Source organism: Globicephala melas, chromosome 1 (assembly GCF_963455315.2).
Source record: "Globicephala melas chromosome 1, mGloMel1.2, whole genome shotgun sequence".
Lineage (NCBI taxonomy): Eukaryota > Metazoa > Chordata > Mammalia > Artiodactyla > Delphinidae > Globicephala > Globicephala melas.
Window position 1 is genome coordinate 106,916,301 of NC_083314.1, and position 21,334 is coordinate 106,937,634.

The 21,334-nt window shown below is 39.7% G+C and overlaps 1 protein-coding gene across 1 annotated transcript; it reads left to right on the forward strand.

Annotated features, from left to right (window-relative positions):
- Nucleotides 1-15,046: 15,046 nt before the first annotated feature.
- LOC115859887 (putative RNA-binding protein Luc7-like 2) lies at nucleotides 15,047-17,219 on the forward strand. Its single transcript, XM_060294258.2, is given in 5 exon segments — nucleotides 15,047-15,227; nucleotides 15,284-15,592; nucleotides 15,769-16,238; nucleotides 16,241-16,886; nucleotides 16,889-17,219. Coding segments are annotated over 5 exon segments (1,647 nt in total). The 3' UTR covers nucleotides 16,930-17,219.
- The last annotated feature ends 4,115 nt before the right edge of the window (nucleotides 17,220-21,334 follow it).

Consider the following 21,334-nt stretch of genomic DNA (forward strand, 5'->3'; position numbering starts at 1 on the left):
TGACTTACATGATTGGGGGACTGAAAAGTCCTAAGATCAGCAGTCAGCAAGCTGGAGATCCAGGAAAACCTGTGGTGTAGTTCCCAGTCTGATTGCAAAAGCCTGAGAACCAGGAGAGTTGATGGTATAAGTTCCAGTCCAAGAGGAGGAGAAGACCAGTGTCCTAGCACATGCCGTCATGCTGGCAAAGTTCCCTCTGAGCCTTTTGGCTCAATTCAGTTGATTTGGTCTTCAATTGATTGGGTAAGACCTACATACAGTAGGAAGGAAAATCTGCTGTACTCAGTCTACCAATTCAAATGTTAATCTCATCCAAAAACACCCTCATGGACAACCCAGAGTAATGTTTGATCAAATGTCTGGGTGCCCCATGGCCCAGTTAAGTTGACACTTAAAATTAACCATCACAGTCTCCAAACTGTCAGTGTATTTGTCATAGTAAAGAGCACTAGTTGTGTACCAAATCCAAAATCTCAGTGGCTTATACAATAAAGCTTCTTACACACGTCACGTTTGGTTTGGGTGTGTTCAGGTTGCTGCCTTCACAGGTGATTGAGAGATCTCAGCTCTTTCTATCTATCTAGCCAGTCTTTGCCAGAGCCCTAACCAGCTTTTAAACTTGAGCTTATCCCCTCTCTGAGCCTATTTCCTTCCTTGTAAAGTGAGGAGGATGGACTAAACATTCTCTAAGGGACTTTCCAGCTCTGACCATCTAAGTTCTATAATTCTATCAAAACCCTGGCTGGGCCCTGTAAACACTCAGCTTGGAGATGGTCTCTCCCAGTCCAAGAGGGAAGAACAGTGCTCAGTGTGCCCCCAAGGATTTTCTGGTCTATACCTGCAGCCTCTGGGAAGTTTATTCACTTCCTAAAGTTCCCGAGATTCAAGATAACCCCCTCTCTCAGGGTATAGCCTTACCCTAGGTCATGGTGCCAGCCCCCTCTTACCCAGTATTTGTGCAAATACTAATGTGACCATGAAACTTCCTCCTTATCACCTCTTACAATTCTCATGCTGTGAAAAGTGATGACCACTTGGGCTCCTTCCCTAAGATTCTAGAGTACCAACAGAGAGGGGTGAAGGCTATATACACCTCAGCCCCAGATAGCCTAAAAGAGGGTTTCACAAAAGACTGGGCTGTGTCAGAATGATTGTGTTCACAAGTTTTTTTTTTTTTCTGCACTTTCTGATGATTTTTAATTTATTTGTTTATTATCTGACTCCCCATTGGATTTTAGACTCCACAAAGTCTGAAATCCTGTCTACTTTATTTACTACTGCATCTCCAGGGCCTGTAATGGTGCCTGGCATAAAGTAAACATTTTTGAATGAATAAGTATTACTGAAAATTTTTTAATTTAGTCTAAATTCGGTGTAATAGGATTTCTTGGGGAAATTATGTTAGTAATACATCCATATATTTGCCTACTTAGTAATGTTTTAATCTTACCTAAGTTTACTGTTAACACTAGTAATTTTAGAATAGTGAGCAAGAGACCAATAACAGACTATCCCTCATGGTTTAACCTAAACTTGGGGGTTCAGAAACGTTAAAACAGGGTGTAAGTGCTGTTTCTCCAGGCCGGGAAGCATATGCTGTCAGCCTTCAGTTGAGCTGCACTTTCTCCACAAAGGCTATGTGCCAAATTGTCCTTACTTTGGACAATGGTCAGTTTCAGAGTATGAGCATGCATTTCTAACCTAGAGAGTGTAGCTGTCTCTTTTTAGTCCCATGAAGTATAGAAATTAGCTCTACTTCTTATTTGTGTATCAAATAAAATCTAGTTGTCCTGCAGCTCTTCTTGTCCCTGAAAAAAGGTGTGACTGAGCTCTCCTTAGCTTATGCTTTCAGTTTCACTGTGATCATTGTCTCTTTATTCACCACCCCACCTTACAAATTAAACACAATTTGTAAGATGAGTCTGCAAACAAAAGGAGCAAAAATATCATATCATATAAGTCAAGAGTCTAGTGTGGAGTAGGAACTCAATAAATGGCCCTACTGTTGTTAATATTTGTATCATTATTGATACCTTCTTATATTAGTAACTGCCACTTATTAAGACTTTACTCTGTGCTAAGAACTGTGCTAAGTGTGCTGCATGCATTTTCTCATTTAATCCTAACAATATTCCTATGAAATATTTTATTAGTCAAGGCTCTCCAGAGAAACAGAACTAGGCAGTCTTTCTGGCTCTCAAGGCTGATCTCAGGTTATTTGTACCCTTCTTTGGGGACAGGTCATGTCACTGGTTGATTTTATTTCTCAGTTAGAACATGACAAGTTTTTAAATATATATATTTATTTATTTATTGGTTGCATCAGGTCTTAGTTGCGGCATGTGGGATCTTTTGTTGCGATGCACAGTCTCTTCACTGAGGCGTGCAGGCTCGCTAGTTGTGGCGCGCGGGCTCCAGAGCGCGTAGGCTCTGTAGTTGCGGCCCACGGGCTTAGTTGCCCTGAGGCATGTGAGATTCTAGTTCCGCAACCAGGGATCAAACCAGCGTGCCCTGCATTGCAAGATGGATTCTTAACCACTGGACCACCAGGGAAGTCCCATTTAAAAAATTATAAAAGTTTTTTAAAATTTTTATTTATTTGGCTGCACAGGGTCTTAGTTGTGGCACTCGGGATCTTTGCTGCGGCATGCGGGCTTCTTGGTTGTGGCACGTGGACTTAGCTGTGGCATGCATGTGGGATCTAGTTCCCCGACTAGGGGTCGAACACAGGCCCCCTGCATTGGGAGCATGGAGTCTTAGCCACAGGACCACTAGGGAAGTCCTGAATATGACAAGTTTTTATTCTAGAAACCCTAATAATTTATTATTAAATCACATACATTCAATTAAGAGAAGTATATTTCTTCTTTCAAACAATTCACAAGGGTATTTAAGAAATCAGCCACTCATTGTGGAGGGCTGCAATTTATAGACCGACTCTCGCAAGCCAGAAACCATTCCATTGCCTGATGTCCTTTGACACTATCACCCAAGCTGTTTCCATCTGCCTGATGGAGATCAGACTTCTCTGTGACCTTGAATAAGTACAATTGTATAAGACACCTGATCCAGAAATTTACTGATGTCCAGAGGGAAAGCTATACTCTCTTTTTTCACTAACTTACTGATTCTAAAATTAGAAAGACAAATATATTCTCCAGCAGCATTTGGGAAGTGGGATTACACATACCATCTTTGATTTTGGACAGAATCTCCTCACAGATATTGAATATTCTTTTTTTATTGCTATGGAACACACCAAATTTCCAATTCATTAAAAAAATTTTATTATATAATATTTGCTATATACAGAAGAATATATGTAATGAAAGTGTAAGCTGTGAGTATAATAGTAAAACTGAACAACTGCGATTCCGGCCCAAGCTTAAAAGTGAGAACTTTATCAATACCCATTGACTCTACCTGTATACTCCTGCCCTGGCCCATTTCTCTCAACATCACTCTTTATTACTTCTTCTATTCGTATACTTTTCTTGGTAAGACTAGAAAGACTTGAAACATTTTGTGACTTGGAAAAAAAATCAGTTCTAGTTCTCTCCACAAACTTAGAAATAATAAGCATGATTTCCATGGCAGGCACACCCCCTCCCCAAACCCTTGCTTCCCGTACACTTAAATATAGGCTACAATTATTACTTCTCTATTTAGAGATTATTGTGGTTTCAGTTTTCATTGTATCCTTGTGGGTTTTTTCTGTGTTGGTTGCCATTATAAATGTCTCTTTTATTCCCCCATGTGGTCACTTTCTTAAAAACCTTGTTTAGCACATCTTCAATGGAGTGTGGTTTGACTGCATATCTGCCAGCCTCAAGGATATTCAGATACTTTTATTCCATTCCAAGTATAGAAAACATGCAATGATAATTTAGGCTCTGTGAACTGTGAGGGAGGGGAAGAGAACATGCATCTCTTAAATGCCTATAATGTGTCAAGTTTTTTGCCAGTCTTTTCCCAATTCAAAATTCTTATTAGGTAATTGTCATTATGTGTATATGACGATGAGAAAACTGAAACTCAGAGAAGCAATTGCCCAGGGTCACACAGGTACTAAGTGGTAGAGCCAATATTTGAATCCAAGTCTTCTGTGGGTATGATGGGTGAAGGAGACAGTCCAGCCTAATGAAAATCAGGCAATCTCATTCCTAGATATCTGCCCCCCTCCTTTCTTGTGGAAATGGTAACGCCAATCCTATTCATTCACTTCACAGGGACTTTGTGGGGCTTAGTACAGTAATCCTTAGAATTTCAGAGGATAGATACTATAGCCATCAAAGACATTGTTTATATTAGTTTCTGGGGGTCAGGCAGTGAGTGGACATTTAGTTCTGGACCATCATTTACGGAGACCAGGAAAGCTGAACACCTCTAATGCAGACATGATCTCCAAATTCAGGTCACCCCTGTGCTCACCCATTTCCATATACCAAATCTGCTCACACAGATTGATTTGTGTATCTGCCCCTCTCCTACTCCTCCAAGTCATCTCACCAAAATGATACAAAGACAGGACCCTGAGGAAGAAGGCCCAGAAGCAAGACTCCTAGCACACAAGCCCAACAATAAGCTCACAAATAATTTCATAATATTTTTAAATAGTATACATTTTATATCAATAAATATAAAAATAGTTTAGCTTATCATACTAAGGTATAGCCAGCAAGGAAACAACTTTTTTTTTTTTTTTTTTTTTTTTTTTTTGCGGTACGCGGGCCTCTCACTGTTGTGGCCTCTCCCGTTGCGAAGCACAGGCTCCGGGTGTGCAGGCTCAGCGGCTATGGCTCATGGGCCCAGCCAGGCTCAGCGGCCATGGCTCACGGGCGCATCGGCAGGCGGACGCTCAACCACTGCGCCACCAGGGAAGCCCAGGAAACAACTTTTAAACACAGAATGATGGTCACAGCTTTGGGAGCATTTCACGAATGAAAAAGCTTGTGTATAATCAGTGGCGCCCACTAATGCCATTCCTGATTCTGTTCCTTTGGTCAAAGGATCTGAATATCTAAAAATGATGATTCTCCTCCAGCTTCTCTCTGCCTCTGGTATTGGGTTGTTTTTCATCAACAACCTGCTGATTGGTCTTAGCAACGAGGAACAGTGTGTGCGTGTTAGCATTCTGAAGGTGGTTTGCAGATTTACTCCCACTGAGTTGATAAACTTCCTCCTTCTTAACGGTTTTCTAGCCTCCAATCCTAATCATTGCCTTCTTTCCAAATTCTCCACGTATGTTGCTCAGGAAGCACAAGTAGTTGCAAACCACAGAGGTTGGTTCTCACCAACTGCTGAATTCAACCTGTAGAAAACTGGACAAAGCACAGCCAACACTTTCAGGAGCCTAGAGCAACTCCAAAGTGAAGAAAGTGAACTCAAGTTGTATTGTGTAAATTGCACCCCCGAACAGTCTCAGGAAGTATCACAGCTTCCTGATTGCAAACACAGATAAAGCTGAAGGCCACAGCTGCTAAGGACAAAAGCCACCAACCCAAAAAATGAAGAAAAATGACATCTAAAGGCTGCGGTTGTGAGAAAGTCCCACTAGATATATCATGGTCTAAAAGAGAATTCAGATAATGGGTTTTGTGTCTCATGCAAATAAAGATCACCTGACGCTTTGGAATTGTAGAGAAATGGGGAGATCTGAGAGTTCTGACTAGTAACGTTATGAAGTCAGTTTCTGCATGACCATTTCACTGAAGAGCATTTTGAATCTGATGAAGAAGAATGTCAGGGCTATGGGTTGAGATGATGGGAGCCTATGAGTTGGGACACTAAAATGGAAAATCTAACCCCTTAAAATCTCTTCTCTGCGCAACTTGCTTTCAGTGCCTGCTGTTAAATATAAAAGTCACTGTGTGCTCTCAGTATTAAGAAAAAAGTCTCTGGGAACTCCCTGGCTGTCCAGTGGTTAGGACTCTGTGCTTCCACTGCAGGGGGCACGGGTTCTATCCCTGGTGGGGGAACTATGATCCCACACACACACAAAAAGACTCAGCAGCTTGAAAAGGAGATCAGGATTGATTGCAAAGGGCAGAGTTCAGATTCCTTTGCTGACTGGTTGTGTGACTTTGGACAATTTAATCCTAGTTGCTTCATCTGTTAAATGCAAAGAATAGTATCTACTTGTAGCGTTACTGTGAGAATTGGGGATTATACATGTAAAAATACCTGAACCAGAGCAGGCATTCAATACATAATGGTAGTTATACTGCTATTGTTAACCGATGGCTCTGAAATTTTTCATGTAGCACCCAATTTGAAACACAACAGGGCTGGAAACTTCCATTTCTGGTAGTATTATGGGAACAACCCTCCAGATGGAGGCAACTAAAATTCTGGATAAAATATTTTAAAATAATTGTAGATACATCCAAAGTAAGGAATCTGTTGATTTCAAAACCAGTAGTGAAAGTAGGAAATCTGGTCAGGAAACAAGTGCCAAGCTGGCTATCACCCTGAGGCTTTTTTCAAACTCCAGAGGGTCGTTCCTCCTTGATGCCTGCATGAAGCAGAGCATGGAATTGGGAGTTAAAGCCTGGGCTGATCAAGGTGGAGAGTCTAATAGAAAACCTACCCTATTACACCCTCAGTGCAAGAGTGAATAAGAAATCACACTGCACAGGTAGGGGCTTCCCTGGTGGCGCAGTGATTAAAGTCCGCCTGCTGATGAAGGGGACACGGGTTCGTGCCCCGGTCTGGGAAGATCCCACATGCCGGGGAGCGGCTGGGTCCATGGGCCATGGCCGCTGAGCCTGCGCATCCGGAGCCTGTGCTCCACAACGCGAGAGGCCACAATAGCAGGAAAAAGAAATCACACTGCACAGGCGATAATGAAGAAACGCCTATTTTCACCTTGGTGTTGGTGGAAGGGGCAGAAATCTTCCTCAAGAATTCATAAATCATGTTGGTCCTCACATGTATTTTCTGTCAGGATTCACTTTCATTTAAATGCTGAATTTTAGGTTAAAATTTTAATCTAACTATAGTCCCAGATTGGTAGCACTCCAGGCAACTGATAGAAACTGATGGAAATTTCTCTGGAGGAACCTAACTTTAATTCAGATCTCAAAGAATTCCTGCCTGTTGAGTTCTAAGGAAAATTTTTAATTTTATTTTTTATTAAATTATAATTAACATACAATATTATATGAGTTTCAGGCATATAACATAGTGATTCGATATTTTTATACATTATGAAATGTTCACCACAATAAGTCTAGTTACCATCTGTCAGGATACAAAGTTGTTATAATATTATTGACTATATTCCCTATGCTGTGTATTACATCCCTGTGACTTATTTATTTTATAGCTAGCATTTTTTTCATGATTATTTAAGTAATTTATTTATTTATTTTGGCTGCATTGGGTCTTAGTTGCAGGCACACGGGATCTTCGTTGAGGCATGAGGGATCTTTCTGTTGTGGTATGTGGGCTCTTCGTTGCGGCACTCAGGTTTCTCTCTAGTTGTGGCATGCGAGCTTCTCTCTAGTTGTGGCATGCAAGTTTTCTCTTCTCTGGTTGTGGCTGGTGGGCTCCAGAGCGCACAAGCTCAGTAGTTGTGGCACATGGGCTTAGTTACCCCACGGCATGTGGGATCTTAGTTCCCCAACCAGGGATTGAACCTGTGTACCCTGCATTGGAAGGCAGATTCTTTACCACTGGACCACCAGGGAAGCCCCTAGAATTTTTAAAATTGAAATACAGTTGATTTACAATGTCATGCCAATCTCTGCCGTACAGCACAGTGACTCAGTTATACACATGTAGACGTTCTTTTTTTTTATATTCTTTTCCATTATGGTTTATCCCGGGAGATTGGATATAGTTCCCTGTGCTATACAGTAGGACCTTGTTTTTTATCCATTCTAAATGTAATAGTTTGCATCTTCCAACCCTAAACTCCCAGTCCATCCCTCTCCCTTGCCCCCTCCCCTTGGCAACCACAAGTCAGATCTCTCTGTGAGTCTGTTTCTGTTTTGTAGATAGGTTCATTTGTGCCATATTTTAGATTCCACATATAAGTAATATCATATGGTATTTGTCTGCTCTTTCTGACTTACTTTATTTAGTATGATAGTCTCTTTTTGTTTTATTTATTTATTTATTTACTTTATTTCTTTTTTGGCTGCTGTGGGTCTTCATTGCTGTGCACGGGCTTTCTCTTCATTGCTGTGCATTGCTGTGCACGGGCTGCTGTGTGCGGCGGAGCAGGGGCTACTCTCTGATGTAGTGCATGGGCTTCTCACCGAGGTGGCTTCTTTTGTTGCAGAGCACAGGTTCTAGGTGCGCAGGCTTCAGTAGTTGTGGCACATAGGCTCAGTAGTTGTAGCTCGTGGGCTCTAGAGCACAGGCTCAGCAGTTATGGCGCAGGGGCTTAGCTGCTCCGTGGCATGTGGGATCTTCCCAGACCAGGGATCAAACCTGTTTCTCCTGCATTGGTAGGCGAATTCTCAACCACTGCGCCACCAGGGAAGACCCAGTATGATAGTCTCTGGTTGCATCCATGTTGCTTCAAATTGCATTATTTTGTTCTTCTTATGGCTGAGTAGTATTCCATTGTATATATGTACCACATCTTTATCCATTCATCTGTTGATGGACATTTAGGTTGTTTCCATGTTTTGGCTATTGTGAATAGCGCTGCTATGAACATAGGGGTGCATGTATCTTTTTCAGTTATAGTTTTGTCTGGGTATATGCCCAGGACTGGGATTGCTGGACCATATGGTAATTCTATTTTTACTTTTCTGAAGAACCTCCATATTGTTTTCCATAGTGGTAGCACCAACTTACATTCCTACGAGCTGTGTAGAAGAGTTCCCTTTTCTCCACACCATCTCCAGTATTTGTTATTTGTCTACTTTTTTTTTTTTTTTTTTTTTTTGCAGTACACGGGCCTCTCACTGTTGTGGCCTCTCCCATTGCGGAGCACAGGCTCTATTCTGAAAGAGCCAATATTTCCAAAGCAGTCCTGAGGGAAAAAAACAAAGCAGGAGGCATAACTCTCCCAGACTTCAGACAATACAAAGCTACAGTAATCAAAACAGTGTGGTATTGGTACAGAAACAGACACACGGCTCAATGGAACAGAATAGAGAGCCCAGAAATAAACCCGCACACCTACAGTCAATTAATCTTCCACAAAGGGGGCAAGAATATAAAATGGGAAAAAGACAGTCTCTTCAGCAAGTGGTTCTGGGAAAGTTGGACAGCTGCATGTAAATCAATGAAATTAGAACACACCCTCACACCATGTACAAAAATAAACTCAAAATGACTTAAAGACTTAAACATAAGACATGACACCATAAAACTCCTAGAAGAGGGCATAGGCAAAACATTCTCTGACATAAATCATACCAGTGTTTTCTTAGTTCAGTCTCTCAGGCAATAGAAATAAAAACAAAAATAAACAAATGGGACCTAATTAACCTTGCAAGCTTTTGCACAGCAAAGGAAATCATTAAAAAAAAAAATGAAAAGACAATCTATGGAATGGGAGAAAATATCTGCAAACAATGTGACCGACAAGGGCTTAATCTCCAAAATATACAACAGCTCATACAGCTCAACAACAACAAAAAACAAACAACCCAATCAAAAAATGGGTAGAAGATCTTAATAGACATTTCTCCAAAGAAGACATACAGATGGCCAGTAGGTACATGAAAAGATGCTCAGCATCACTAACTATTAGAGAAATGCAAATCAAAACTACAATGAGGTACTGCAATTTTTTTTTTAATCACAAGACAAACATTGAAAACAAGACACCATGAATGAGAACCATCAGAAACAAATTTCAGCAAATATAGACCAACAGATGTTTCAGATGTTGGAACTATTGACACAAAAAAGGAAATATCTATGTTTAATATATTTAAAGAAATTAAGTGAATGTTTGAAATTACGAGCAGAGAATAATGACAATAAAGAATGACCAAGCAGGGCTTCCCTGGTGGCGCAGTGGTTGAGAGTCCGCCTGCCGATGCAGGGGACGTGGGTTCGTGCCCCGGTCTGGGAGTATCCCACATGCCGCGGAGCGGCTGGGCCCGTGAGCCATGGCCACTGGGCCTGCGCGTCTGGAGCCTGTGCTCCACAACGGGAGAGATCACAGCAGTGAGAGGCCCGCATAACGCAAAAAAAAAAAAAAAGAATGACCAAGCAGATTTGAAAGCAAATAGAACTTCTAGAAATAAAAAGGGAACAAAGAACAGATGGGATAAATAGAAAACAAATAGCAAGATGTTAGACTCAAACTCAACCATATCAATAATCCCATTATATATAAACGTAAATGGTTTAAACCAGTGCTGTCCAATACAGCAGCTACTAGCCACATGTGGCTGTTGAGCACTTAAAATGCAACTTGTGTGTGACTGAGGAACTGATTTTTAAATTTTAATTAATTTAAATTTAAACAGGCATATGTGGCTGGTGGCTACTGTATTGGGCAGCACAGTTCCAAACATTCCAATTAAAAGACAGAGATTATCTGAGCAGATGAGAAAGCAAGATCTAATTACATGCCGCCTACAAAAAAGATCTATTTTAAATATAGACACAAATAGGTTAAAAGTAAGAGAATAGAAGGAGACGTATCACGATAAAACTAATTAAAAGAAAGCCGGTGAACCTGTATTAATGTCAGACCAAACTGATTTCAGAGGAAAAATTACCAGAGATAAAGAGATTCATTTCATGGGGACAGAGGGAACAATTCCTCAAGAAAATGTCACAGTCCTAAATACTATGCAACTAAATACAGAGCTTCAAAATATATGAAGCAAAGACTAAGAAAACTGCAGAGAAAAAAGATATATACATAATTACAGTCAGATTTTTCAACTCTACTCTCTAAATAATGGGTAGAACAAATAGACATAAGCAACACTATCAATAAACTTGATCAACTGACATACATAGAACATTCTATCCAACAAGAACAGAATACATATTCTTTTTTTTTTAATTAATTAATTTTTGGCTGCGTTGGGTCGTCGCTGCGTGTGGGCTTTCTCTAGCTGTGGCGAACAGAAGCTACTCTTTGTTGCGGTGCACGGGCTTCTCATTGCAGTGGCTTCCCTTGTTGTGGAGCATGGGGTCTAGGTGCACAGGCTTCAGTAGTTGTGGCTTCTGGGCTTCTAGAGCGCAGGCTCAGTGGTTGTGGCTCACGGGCTTAGTTGCTCCGTGGCATGTGGGATCTTCCCAGGCCAGGGACGGAACCCATGTCCCCTGCATTGGCAGGTGGATTCTTAACCCCTGTGCCACCAGGGAAGTCCCTACATATTCTTTTAAGGTACATACAGAGGACTTCATATTCTTTTAAGGTACACATAGAGGACTTCCCTGGTGGCACAGGGGTTAAGAATCCACCTGCCAATGCAGGGGACATGAGTTCGGTCTCTGGCCCAGGAAGGTTCCCACATGCCGCAGAGTAACTAAGCCCGTGCACCACAACTACTGAGCCTATGCTCTAGAGCCACAACTACTGAAGCCCGAGCACCTAGAGCCTATGCTCTGCAACAAGAGAAGCCACTGCAATGAGAAGCCCGTGCACCACAACAAAGAGTAGCCTCTGCTCACCGCAACTAGAGAAAGCCCACATGCAGCAACGAAGACCCAATGCAGCCAAAAATAAATAAATAAAAATAAATTTCTAAAAAAAAAAAATTAAACTACATTAAAAAATAAAAATAAAGTACACATAGAAGGACTTCCCTGGTGGTCCAGTGGGTAAGGCAAGACTCTATGCTCCCAATGCAGAAGCCCAGGTTCGATCCCTGGTCGGGGAACTAGATCCCACATGCATGCAGCAACTAAGAGTCCACATGCCGCAACTAAGAAGCCCACGTGCTGCAACAAAGATCCCATGTGCCGCAACTAAGACCTGGAGCAGCCTAAATAAATAAATATTAAAAAAAAATAAAGTACACATAGAACACATACTCTTTTTAAAGTGAAAAAAAAAAGATTATTTACCAAGATAGACCATATTCTGAGCCACAGAAGAAATACCAATATATTTAAAGTGATTCAAATATGCAAAGTTTATTTCTGATCATAATGGAATTAAATTAGAAATCAATTACAGAAAGATATCTTAAAATATCCAAACATTTAAAAACTAAATATCAAACGTCTGATTATCACATGAGTCAAAGAGGAAATCAAAAGGGATTTAGAAAGTATTTTGAACTGATAAAAATAAAAATACACTTATCAAAATCTGTGGGATTCAGCAAACAGTGCTTAGAGGGAAATTTAGAGCACTGAATACCTATATTAGAAAAGAAGAAAAATCTTTATTACCCCAGCTTCCACCTTAAGAAACTAGAAAAGGAAGAAAAAAATTATACCTAAGGTAAAGAGGAGAAAGGCAATAAAAAGATAAGACCAGAAATCAATGAAAGGAAAACAGAAATAATAAACCTCTAGCTAGATTTAGGAGGCAACTTATGAAGTTGCCATAAGAATGAGAAAGGTGACATCACTACAGATGCTACAGATATCAAAGGATAATAAGGAAATTATGAATTTTATTTTTTATTATTTTTAATTGAAGTATAGTTGATTTACAATGTTGTGTAATTTTATGTCAATAAATTCAACAACTTACAAGTGGATAAATTCATTGAAAGACACAATCTGCCAAACTTCACTCAAGAAGAAATAGATGACTTGAATTAGCCCTATATCTACTTAAGAGCTTGAACTTAAGCCTTCCCACAAAGAAAACTACTTCTGACTGGCTTCACTGGTAAATTCTACTAAATATTTATGGAAGAAGTAATACAAATTCTAGAAAAACTCTTCCAGATAAGTGCAGAGGAGGGAATACTTATCACATACTATGAAGCCAGTATTACCTTGATACCGAAGCCAAAGAAAGACATTATAAGGAAACTGCTGACCAATATCCCTCATGAACATAGATGCAAAAATTCATAACAGTTTTAGTCAACCAAATCCAAAAATACATAAAAAGGATAATACATCATAACCAGGAGAGTTTTATTCCAGGAACACAAGCTTAGTTTAACATTTGAAAATTAACTGATATAATTCACCATACTGACAGACTGAAAACCAGAAAAACCATATGCTTATCTCAATAGATGCAGAAAAAGCATTTTTCCTGATAAAAATTCTAAGCAAACTAGTAATAGAAAAGACTTTCTTGACCTAATAAAGGATATTATAGAAAATCTACAGCTAACATCATACTTAACGGTGAAAACCTGAAAATTCTTTCCCCCTAAGATCAGTAACAAGGCATGCATGTGTGTTCTCACCATTTCTATTCAATATTATACTGGCAGTTCTAGCCAATGCAATAAGTCAAGAAAAACAATTAAAGGTACACAGATTGGGAAGGAAGAAGAAAAACAAAAACTATATTTGCTGACATGATGATTATCTTTGTAGATAATCCTATGGATTCTACAAAAAGAATGTACTAGAACTAATAGGCAAATTTAGCATGAGTTCAGGATACATGGTCATAGTGCAAAAATCAATTGTATTTCCATATATAAGCAGTGAAAAAATAGAAATTAAAATTATAAAAGCAATACCATTTACAATAGCATAAAAATATGAAATAGAAATAAATTTGACAAAAGATGTACAATAACTATATAATGATAACTAGAAAACATTGGTGAAAGGAATTAAAGAAGACCTAGAAGGATGGAGAGATATATCATGTTCATGGAACAAAAGACCTGAGATTGTTAAAGCATCAATCCTCCTGAAATTGATTTACTATCCCAGTTAAAATCCCAACAGGTTTTAAAAAAATAAATTGATGACCTGATTCTGAAATTTATATAGAAATGAAAAAGACTTAGAATAACTAAAACAACTTTGAAAAGAAAGCAGACAAAACCAGAAAACAAAAATAAAGTTGGAGTACTTACACTACTAGATATCAAAACTTATTATAAAACTACAGTAGTTAGGACAGTATGGTATTGATGTAAAGATAGACAAATTAATATAACAGAATAGTCAAGAAAGAGTCAAAGTCATATAAGGTAACTTGATTTTCAACAAAGGTACCAAGGTAATTCAATGGGGGGAAAGAATAATCTTTTCAACAAATGGTGTTGGAACAATTGAGTAGCCATATGGAAAAGTATCAACCTTGATTCTGCATCCTACCAATTAAAAATTAACTCAATGTATCATTGACCAAAACATATAGAATTAAAACTATAAAATTTCTAGGTATAAATGTACAAGACAATGTTACTTACCTGGGCTTTGTCAAAGAGTTTTTTTTTTTTCTATTTTGTTATATTCATTCATTTGTTTTAAATTTTAGAAGTTTTGTCAAAGATCTTTTTAAAATATGACACAAAAATCATAACTATAATAGAAAACATCAATAACATATTTCATCAAAATTTAAAACTTTTTCTCTTTGAAGGACACTGTTAAAAAATTAAAAGGCAAACTACAGACTGGGAAACAATATTTGCAAAATATATCTATGACACAATTCTTATATCTAAAATATGTAAAGAATTATTATAATTCAATAATAACAGAACAAACCAATTTAAAAGTAGGCAAAACATTTAAACAGACATTTCACCAAAGAAGATGTATGGATGGCAAATAAGCACGTGAAAAGATGCTCAGCATCATTAATCATTAGATAATTCAAATTAAAACCACTTCAAATCAAAAGTGTGATACAATTACATATCTACTAGAATAGCTACAAGCAAAAAGCCTCATAATACCACAAGGATGTGGAGAACTGGAACTCTCATTGATTGCTGGTGGGAATATAAAATGGTACAAACCACTTTGGAATACCCTTTGGCGGTGTCTTAAAAAAAGTTAAACATATGCATATGATATAATTCAGCTATTCCATTCCTAAATATTTACCTAAGAAATGAAAGCACATGTCCATAACAAGATGTACATGAATGTTCATAACAACTTTATTTGTAGTAACCAAGAACTGGAAATATCCAACAAGTGACAAAATAAATAGTGTTATAGCTGTACAATGGAGTACTACGCAGAAATAAAAACAACAACAACAATAACAATTGACAGACCTAACAACATGGACAAATTCAGAATAATTTTGTTGAGTGAAAGAAATCAGACCCCAAAAAAGAAGTCATGTTGGCGGCGACGGTGGCGGCGAGCGGCGTCAGAGCTTGAAGGGGGGCTGACGTCTTCTGGCGGGTGGCGGTGTTGGAGACGAGAGCTTGGTTAGCCAGTATTGCTTCTGTCCCAGGAACCCAACGGAGAGTGAGGGAACGAGGGTCGCTTTCAGGGGCTGCTGCCTTCCACGTACGCGTCGTCGTGAGGAGCGCAGCCCGGACTCTCCTGCAACCCCTCCATCTCCCTTTTTCGCACGCCTCGAGGCAGCGGCGGCAACCGAGACAGCGTCTCACCTTCCCCGACCCCTTCCCCTTGTCTCCCCCGCCCGAGCGGGTCCGGTCTGCGCCCCACCCCCGTCCGTCCGCCCGCTATGCCGCCGCCGTGTCTGCGCAGGCCCAGATGCGCGCGATGCTGGACCAGTTGATGGGCACCTCCCGGGACGTCTAAGAGGATTTACCAATGAACCCATGTTTACAAGTCCACGATATTATTTAGCTGAAATGACTGGATTTTCACTGCTGTGTTGGGCCAGAAGGCCCTGGTGGTGGCAACCGCCTGTGTGCCACTGAAAATCGTGCCAATGCCTGGCATACTGCATAAATGGAAGCAGGGTACCGCGAGATACTACTCATCAACGAATCAAATTCAGTGATGACAGAGTATGCAAGAGTCACCTTCTGAATTGTTGCCCCCATGATGTCCTGTCTGGAACTAGAATCGATCTTGGAGAATGTCTGAAAGTCCATGACCTGGCTTTAAGAGCAGATTATGAAATTGCATCCAAAGAACAAGATTTTTTCTTTGAACTCGATGCTATGGATCATCTGCAGTCATTCATTGCAGATTGTGATCGAAGAACAGAAGTGGCTAAGAAAAGATTAGCAGAAACTCAGGAAGAGATTAGTGCTGAAGTTGCAGCAAAGGCAGAACGTGTTCATGAGTTAAATGAAATCGGTAAATTGTTGGCTAAGGTGGAACAGCTAGGAGCTGAAGGGAATGTGGAGGAATCCCAGAAAGTAATGCATGAAGTAGAGAAAGCACGGGCAAAGAAAAGAGAAGCAGAGGAAGTTTATCGGAATTCCATGCCAGTTTCTGGAAGCTGGAAGCTTCCAGTTTCCAGCAGCAGAAACTTCGAGTCTGTGAAGTTTGCTCTGCCTATTTAGGTCTTCATGATAATGACAGACGACTGGCTGATCATTTTGGGGGTAAACTGCACCTGGGTTTTATTGAAATAAGAGAGAAACTTGAAGAATTAAAGAGAGTTGTAGCTAAGAAGCAGGAGAAAAGAAACCAGGAACGCCTGAGAAGAAGAGAAGAAAGGGAGAGAGAAGAAAGGGAGAAGCTGAGGAGGTCTCGATCACATAGCAAGAATCCTAAAAGATCCAGGTCCAGAGAGTATCGCAGACATAGGTCTCGCTCCATGTCACGGGAATGGAAAAGGAGAACTCGATCCAAATCCCGGGAGAAACGCCATCGCCACAGGTCCCGCTCCAGCAGCCATAGTCGCAGTCGCAGCCACCAGAGAAGTGGGCACAGTTCTAGAGACAGGAGCAGAGAGCGATCCAGGAGGAGATCCTCAAAAGAGAGATTCAGAGAACAAGACTTAGCATCACGTGACAGAGACAGGAATTCAAGAGACAGATCACCTCGTGACAGAGATCGAAAAGGTAAGAAGCAGTCCTATGAGAGCGCTAATGGCAGATCAGAAGACAGGAGGAGCTCTGAAGAGCGTGAAGCAGGGGAGATATAATTAGCTGTGTACATATCCTCAATCCTTAAGCTTCCTCTGGAGTTACATACTATTGTTTAGTTTACAGCTGTTCAGGGTGACACAGTGAGCAGTTCCAGACACCTATCCAGCTAGGCTAGGTGTATAGCATCTAACTTGATCTGAACTTGTTTTCTTTGATGAAGCCTAAAACTACATCCATAGTTTCTGGTGAACTTGTAATACACTTCTGAAAGTACAGTTTTATATAATAAGATGCTGATGTCTTTATTCTTTCTAGTAGGAGTGATAGTGAATGAATTGTGTTACTTGCTTTGGGATTTTTTTGAACATTTGTAAAATGCTGTCTTCCTTTCTCGTCCAAAAAACCAGCAACTTTGGGAATTTCTTTTTAATCCTTCTTCCTTTGACTCTGTATCCCCTGATACCTCTACCCTCTAATTGTAAGAGAAAGGGGTGCAGGGAAGCAATATAACTTCTGTTCTAAGGTTCTATTCCCATTATTAATTACTAGCTGATTACAGTTCAGAACATTTATACTGGAATGTGTGCTGGAGAAATTTAAAATACTGTGAGTTTTGTTTGTCTAACGGTGCCTATTTTAGAGTGGGAAGTTGAACAGCTGTTGCGTTACATGCTTTGCTTTTTTATTGAAATTTTGAAATCAAACATGTCTTGATTTTTCTGTTCTATTGAATAGCTATGTTCAGGATGTTTTGAGATGGGGGTGGGGGCAGGGACTCTTTCATAAGCACTTCTTGTTTTATTTTGTGTGTGTGGAGTATAAAGATTACACCCTTATTGTAAAAAATAATAAAATGAAAATAACCACCACCATCAAAAAAAAAAAGTCATGTTGTATAAATCCATATGTGTAAAATTCTAGAAAATGCAAATTAATCTATAAGATAGAAAGCAAATCAATGATTGTTTGACAAGGGGTAGTGGTAGGGAAGAACTAGAGAAAAGAATTACAGAGTGGCATAAGGAAACTTTTAGGGATGAAGGATTTATTTATTATACTGGCCGTGGTGATGATTTCATGAGTATATGCATATGTCCAAATTTAACAAAGTGTACACTTTGAATATGTACAGTTTATTGTATGTTGAGTATGCCTCAATAAAGCTGTACCAAAACCCCTCAATGCATTAAAAAGGTCAGACATAGCTGAAGAAAGAATTAGAAAACTGGATCTGAAGATATTATCCACATGTATTAGATTGAGATAAAAAGAGGAACATATTATAAAGAGACTAAGGCTAGTGTAAAGGTCCAACAAACAAGAGCTCCAGGAAAATATAATAAGAATGCAAAAGAGCTGGTATTTCTTAGATCCAGGAAACCCAGTGAATTTCAGTGAGCATGTATTAAAAAAAAGTCTCCCCTAGACACATCATAGTGAAATCATAGTGAAACAGCAGAATACAAAAAAGTTGAAAGAGAGAAAGAGAGAGAGAGATCTTAAAGTAGCCAGAGAGAAAAAAAAAAATCACCTATAAAATGAGCAATGAGGGACTTCCCTTGTGGTCCAGTGGTTAAGACACCACGCTCTCAATGCAGGGGGCCCAGGTTCGATCCCTGGTTGGGGAAGTAAGATCCCACATACCGCAACTAAGCAGGCGTGCTGCAACTACTGAGCCTTTGTGCTCTAGAGCCCGCGCGCCGCAACTAGAGAAGCCTGCGCGCCGCAACTAGAGAAGCCTGCGCACCGCACCTAGGAGTCCGCACACTGCAACGAAGAGCCAGCACAGCCATAATACATAATAAATTAATTAATTTTAAAAAATGAGCAATTACACTCATAATTCACTTTGTAAGAGCAACTACGGAAGAGAATACATTGTAAGAATTTCTTCATTGTGCTGAGAGAAGATATCTATCAACCTAGAAGTCCATGTCCAGTGAAGCTTTATTTCAAGAAAAGGTATTATACAAAGAATATTTCTAGGAAATCAAAACAGAGAAAAGAAATAAAAACAGCCCTCCCTGCTCCCAATAACCTGAGAGAATGTATCACACAAAGACCCTCACTAAAGGAGATCCTAAAGGATGTACTTTAGCAGAATAAAAAATGAAAAGCCTGAGGTGCAAAAAGGACCACTGAATAAACATATTGGTAAATATGAGGTCATATCTCAGCAAATATGGACTATGGAAAAACATACTATAACAGTGTCTAATTTTTGGAGGGGAAATAGAATAAAAATACTGGGGGACTTTCCTGGTGGTCCAGCGGTTAAGACTCCAAGCTCCCAATGAAGGGGCACAGGTTCGATCCCTGGTCGCAGAACTAAGATCCGGCATGCCACATGGCACAGCCAAAAAACAAAACAAAACAAAGCAAAAACAAAAATACTGGGCTTGTAGTAGAATTAAAATTGTCCAAAGTCCCTGATTATTTAGAGGTAAAGACAGTTACTTCAGACTTTAAGTCAGCATGCTAAACCAGCTAGTGTAATCACTGAAATAATAAACAGTGCATATGCTTTCCAAACAATTAGAGGGAAATGGAAGTAGAAAAAAAAATCAATTCAAGAGGAGGCAAAGTAAGAAAGAGAAAAAAAAGGAACAGATAGTAACAGGATCTAGAGCATTTAGAATGGTGCCTGACATTATCATTTTAATAATAATAATTATTCTTTTATTAAAGAATAAGATATACTTATTATATAATATAATAATTTGTTGTTATTATTATAACTGTTATTTCTGTATTGATAAACCTCTCTGTGGCATTCAAGACAAGGACCCTTTAACAAGCATGTTCTACTAGTTCTCATAGTTCCTTGATGTTAACAAGTCAATAATACTAATTAAAAGACAGTAATCTGTAGGGATTTAAAAGCTCTATGATTCTCAAGGTTTATAACCTTAGGCCAGTCATTTCCTCATCTATAAAACAAGGCAGTCGGAGGGGTTGGAAGGCAAGTTCAAATTGGATGGTTCTGTATTTTTAAATCCTCATTAACCTAAAGAACGAGGAAATCTCCTGACTCAGACCAAAAACAAACAAACAAACAAAAGGGGGGGGAGGGTGTTCAGAAATAGTTTATTTGGGTGAGTGGCCATTTCAGAACACTCATAACAGACACAAGAAGTTCGGTCCCCACAGAGTAGGAAGCAGTAGGTCTTTTTACCCCATACCAGAACCTGACAAGCTTGGAGGCCACTGACCAGGGACAAAGGAAAGCCCCCACTCAGAAGAGACTTGTCAAAGTTACCCTTCCCGGCCAGGATGGAAGGGATTCCAGAGGCTCTCAGAGGAGCCAGCAGGCTCAGAGCTCTGCACCAAAGCACTGGGGTTGGGCTGCCAGACAGCAAGAAGCTATCAAACAAACCCACTCTCCTTACCCCTAATTACAAAAGACTTTTCAAATGCACCCCTGTCGTCTGAAAGCCTTGATTGTTGAACTTCTTGAATCCCCCTACCTGTTATCCTCCTAATTCACAGATGCAAATGCCTACCCTTTATGCATTTTACATACACTGTGATATGATGATGCCCTTCAGATCTAGGTGTTGCCAAGGGAACTCAGGTATCAAAGATAACTGGCTCAGCTTCCAAAGATAAACCGGGCCTGTGTGATGGATGCTGAGGGAGGAGGGCAGAGATCCTCTTGGGAAGTTCCCTTTAATTTAGGTGTGGTGTGATTTCCTTTTGTTCCCAAGAATCGTTTTATCTAATCTGCCTTGAAACTGCTCCATTGACTGACTGCTTTATCACTAAAAAATCTACTGAACTAAAGCTCCTCCTTTGCAGCTTTTGAAGATGGAATCTGCCCTGCCTGAAAGCAGTGTCATAAGCAAAATAGTATGTGTACAAGGATGTTCACCAGAGCACTGTTTAAAATTGTGGAACATCAGTAAAAACCCATCAGCAGAGTTGTGGGCAATATATTGTAAAGCTAGGAATTCGACATGTAGCAAAGCAAGTCACTGAGTGGTGTATAAAGTATGATTCTATTGTGATAAAAATCAATGGTAACAATAATAATTTTAGTATATGTAGGGAAAAAATTGGAGGAATGTGGGCCAAAATGTTAACAGTGATAGTTGGGGATGGGGTGAAGTGGGATGGAATTTGGGAGATTTCACTGTATGTGTTGTGTTTACAATGTTTCAATTTTATATAACTTTGTATTCCTTTTGGATCAAAACAAGAGAAGAAGTGAGGAAGGAAGGAAAGAAGGAAGGAAAGAAAGGCAGTGTTAGAAACATTTCATTCCCTGGACCCCAGGTCTTGATGTTGTACCCTCTCATTAGCCAAGATGAGGATTGGTGCTGAGTTGCATTCATGGTCAAATGCTTTTTCCTCAAGACAGAGGCACTCTATTTCCATAGTTGCAGATTTTATTCCACAGCACGCAACAGCCAGCAGCTTATTGCCTTCACTCATTTGCAATGGTTCTGTTCTCAACGGGACATGTTGTACCAGTAGGCATTTATATATTA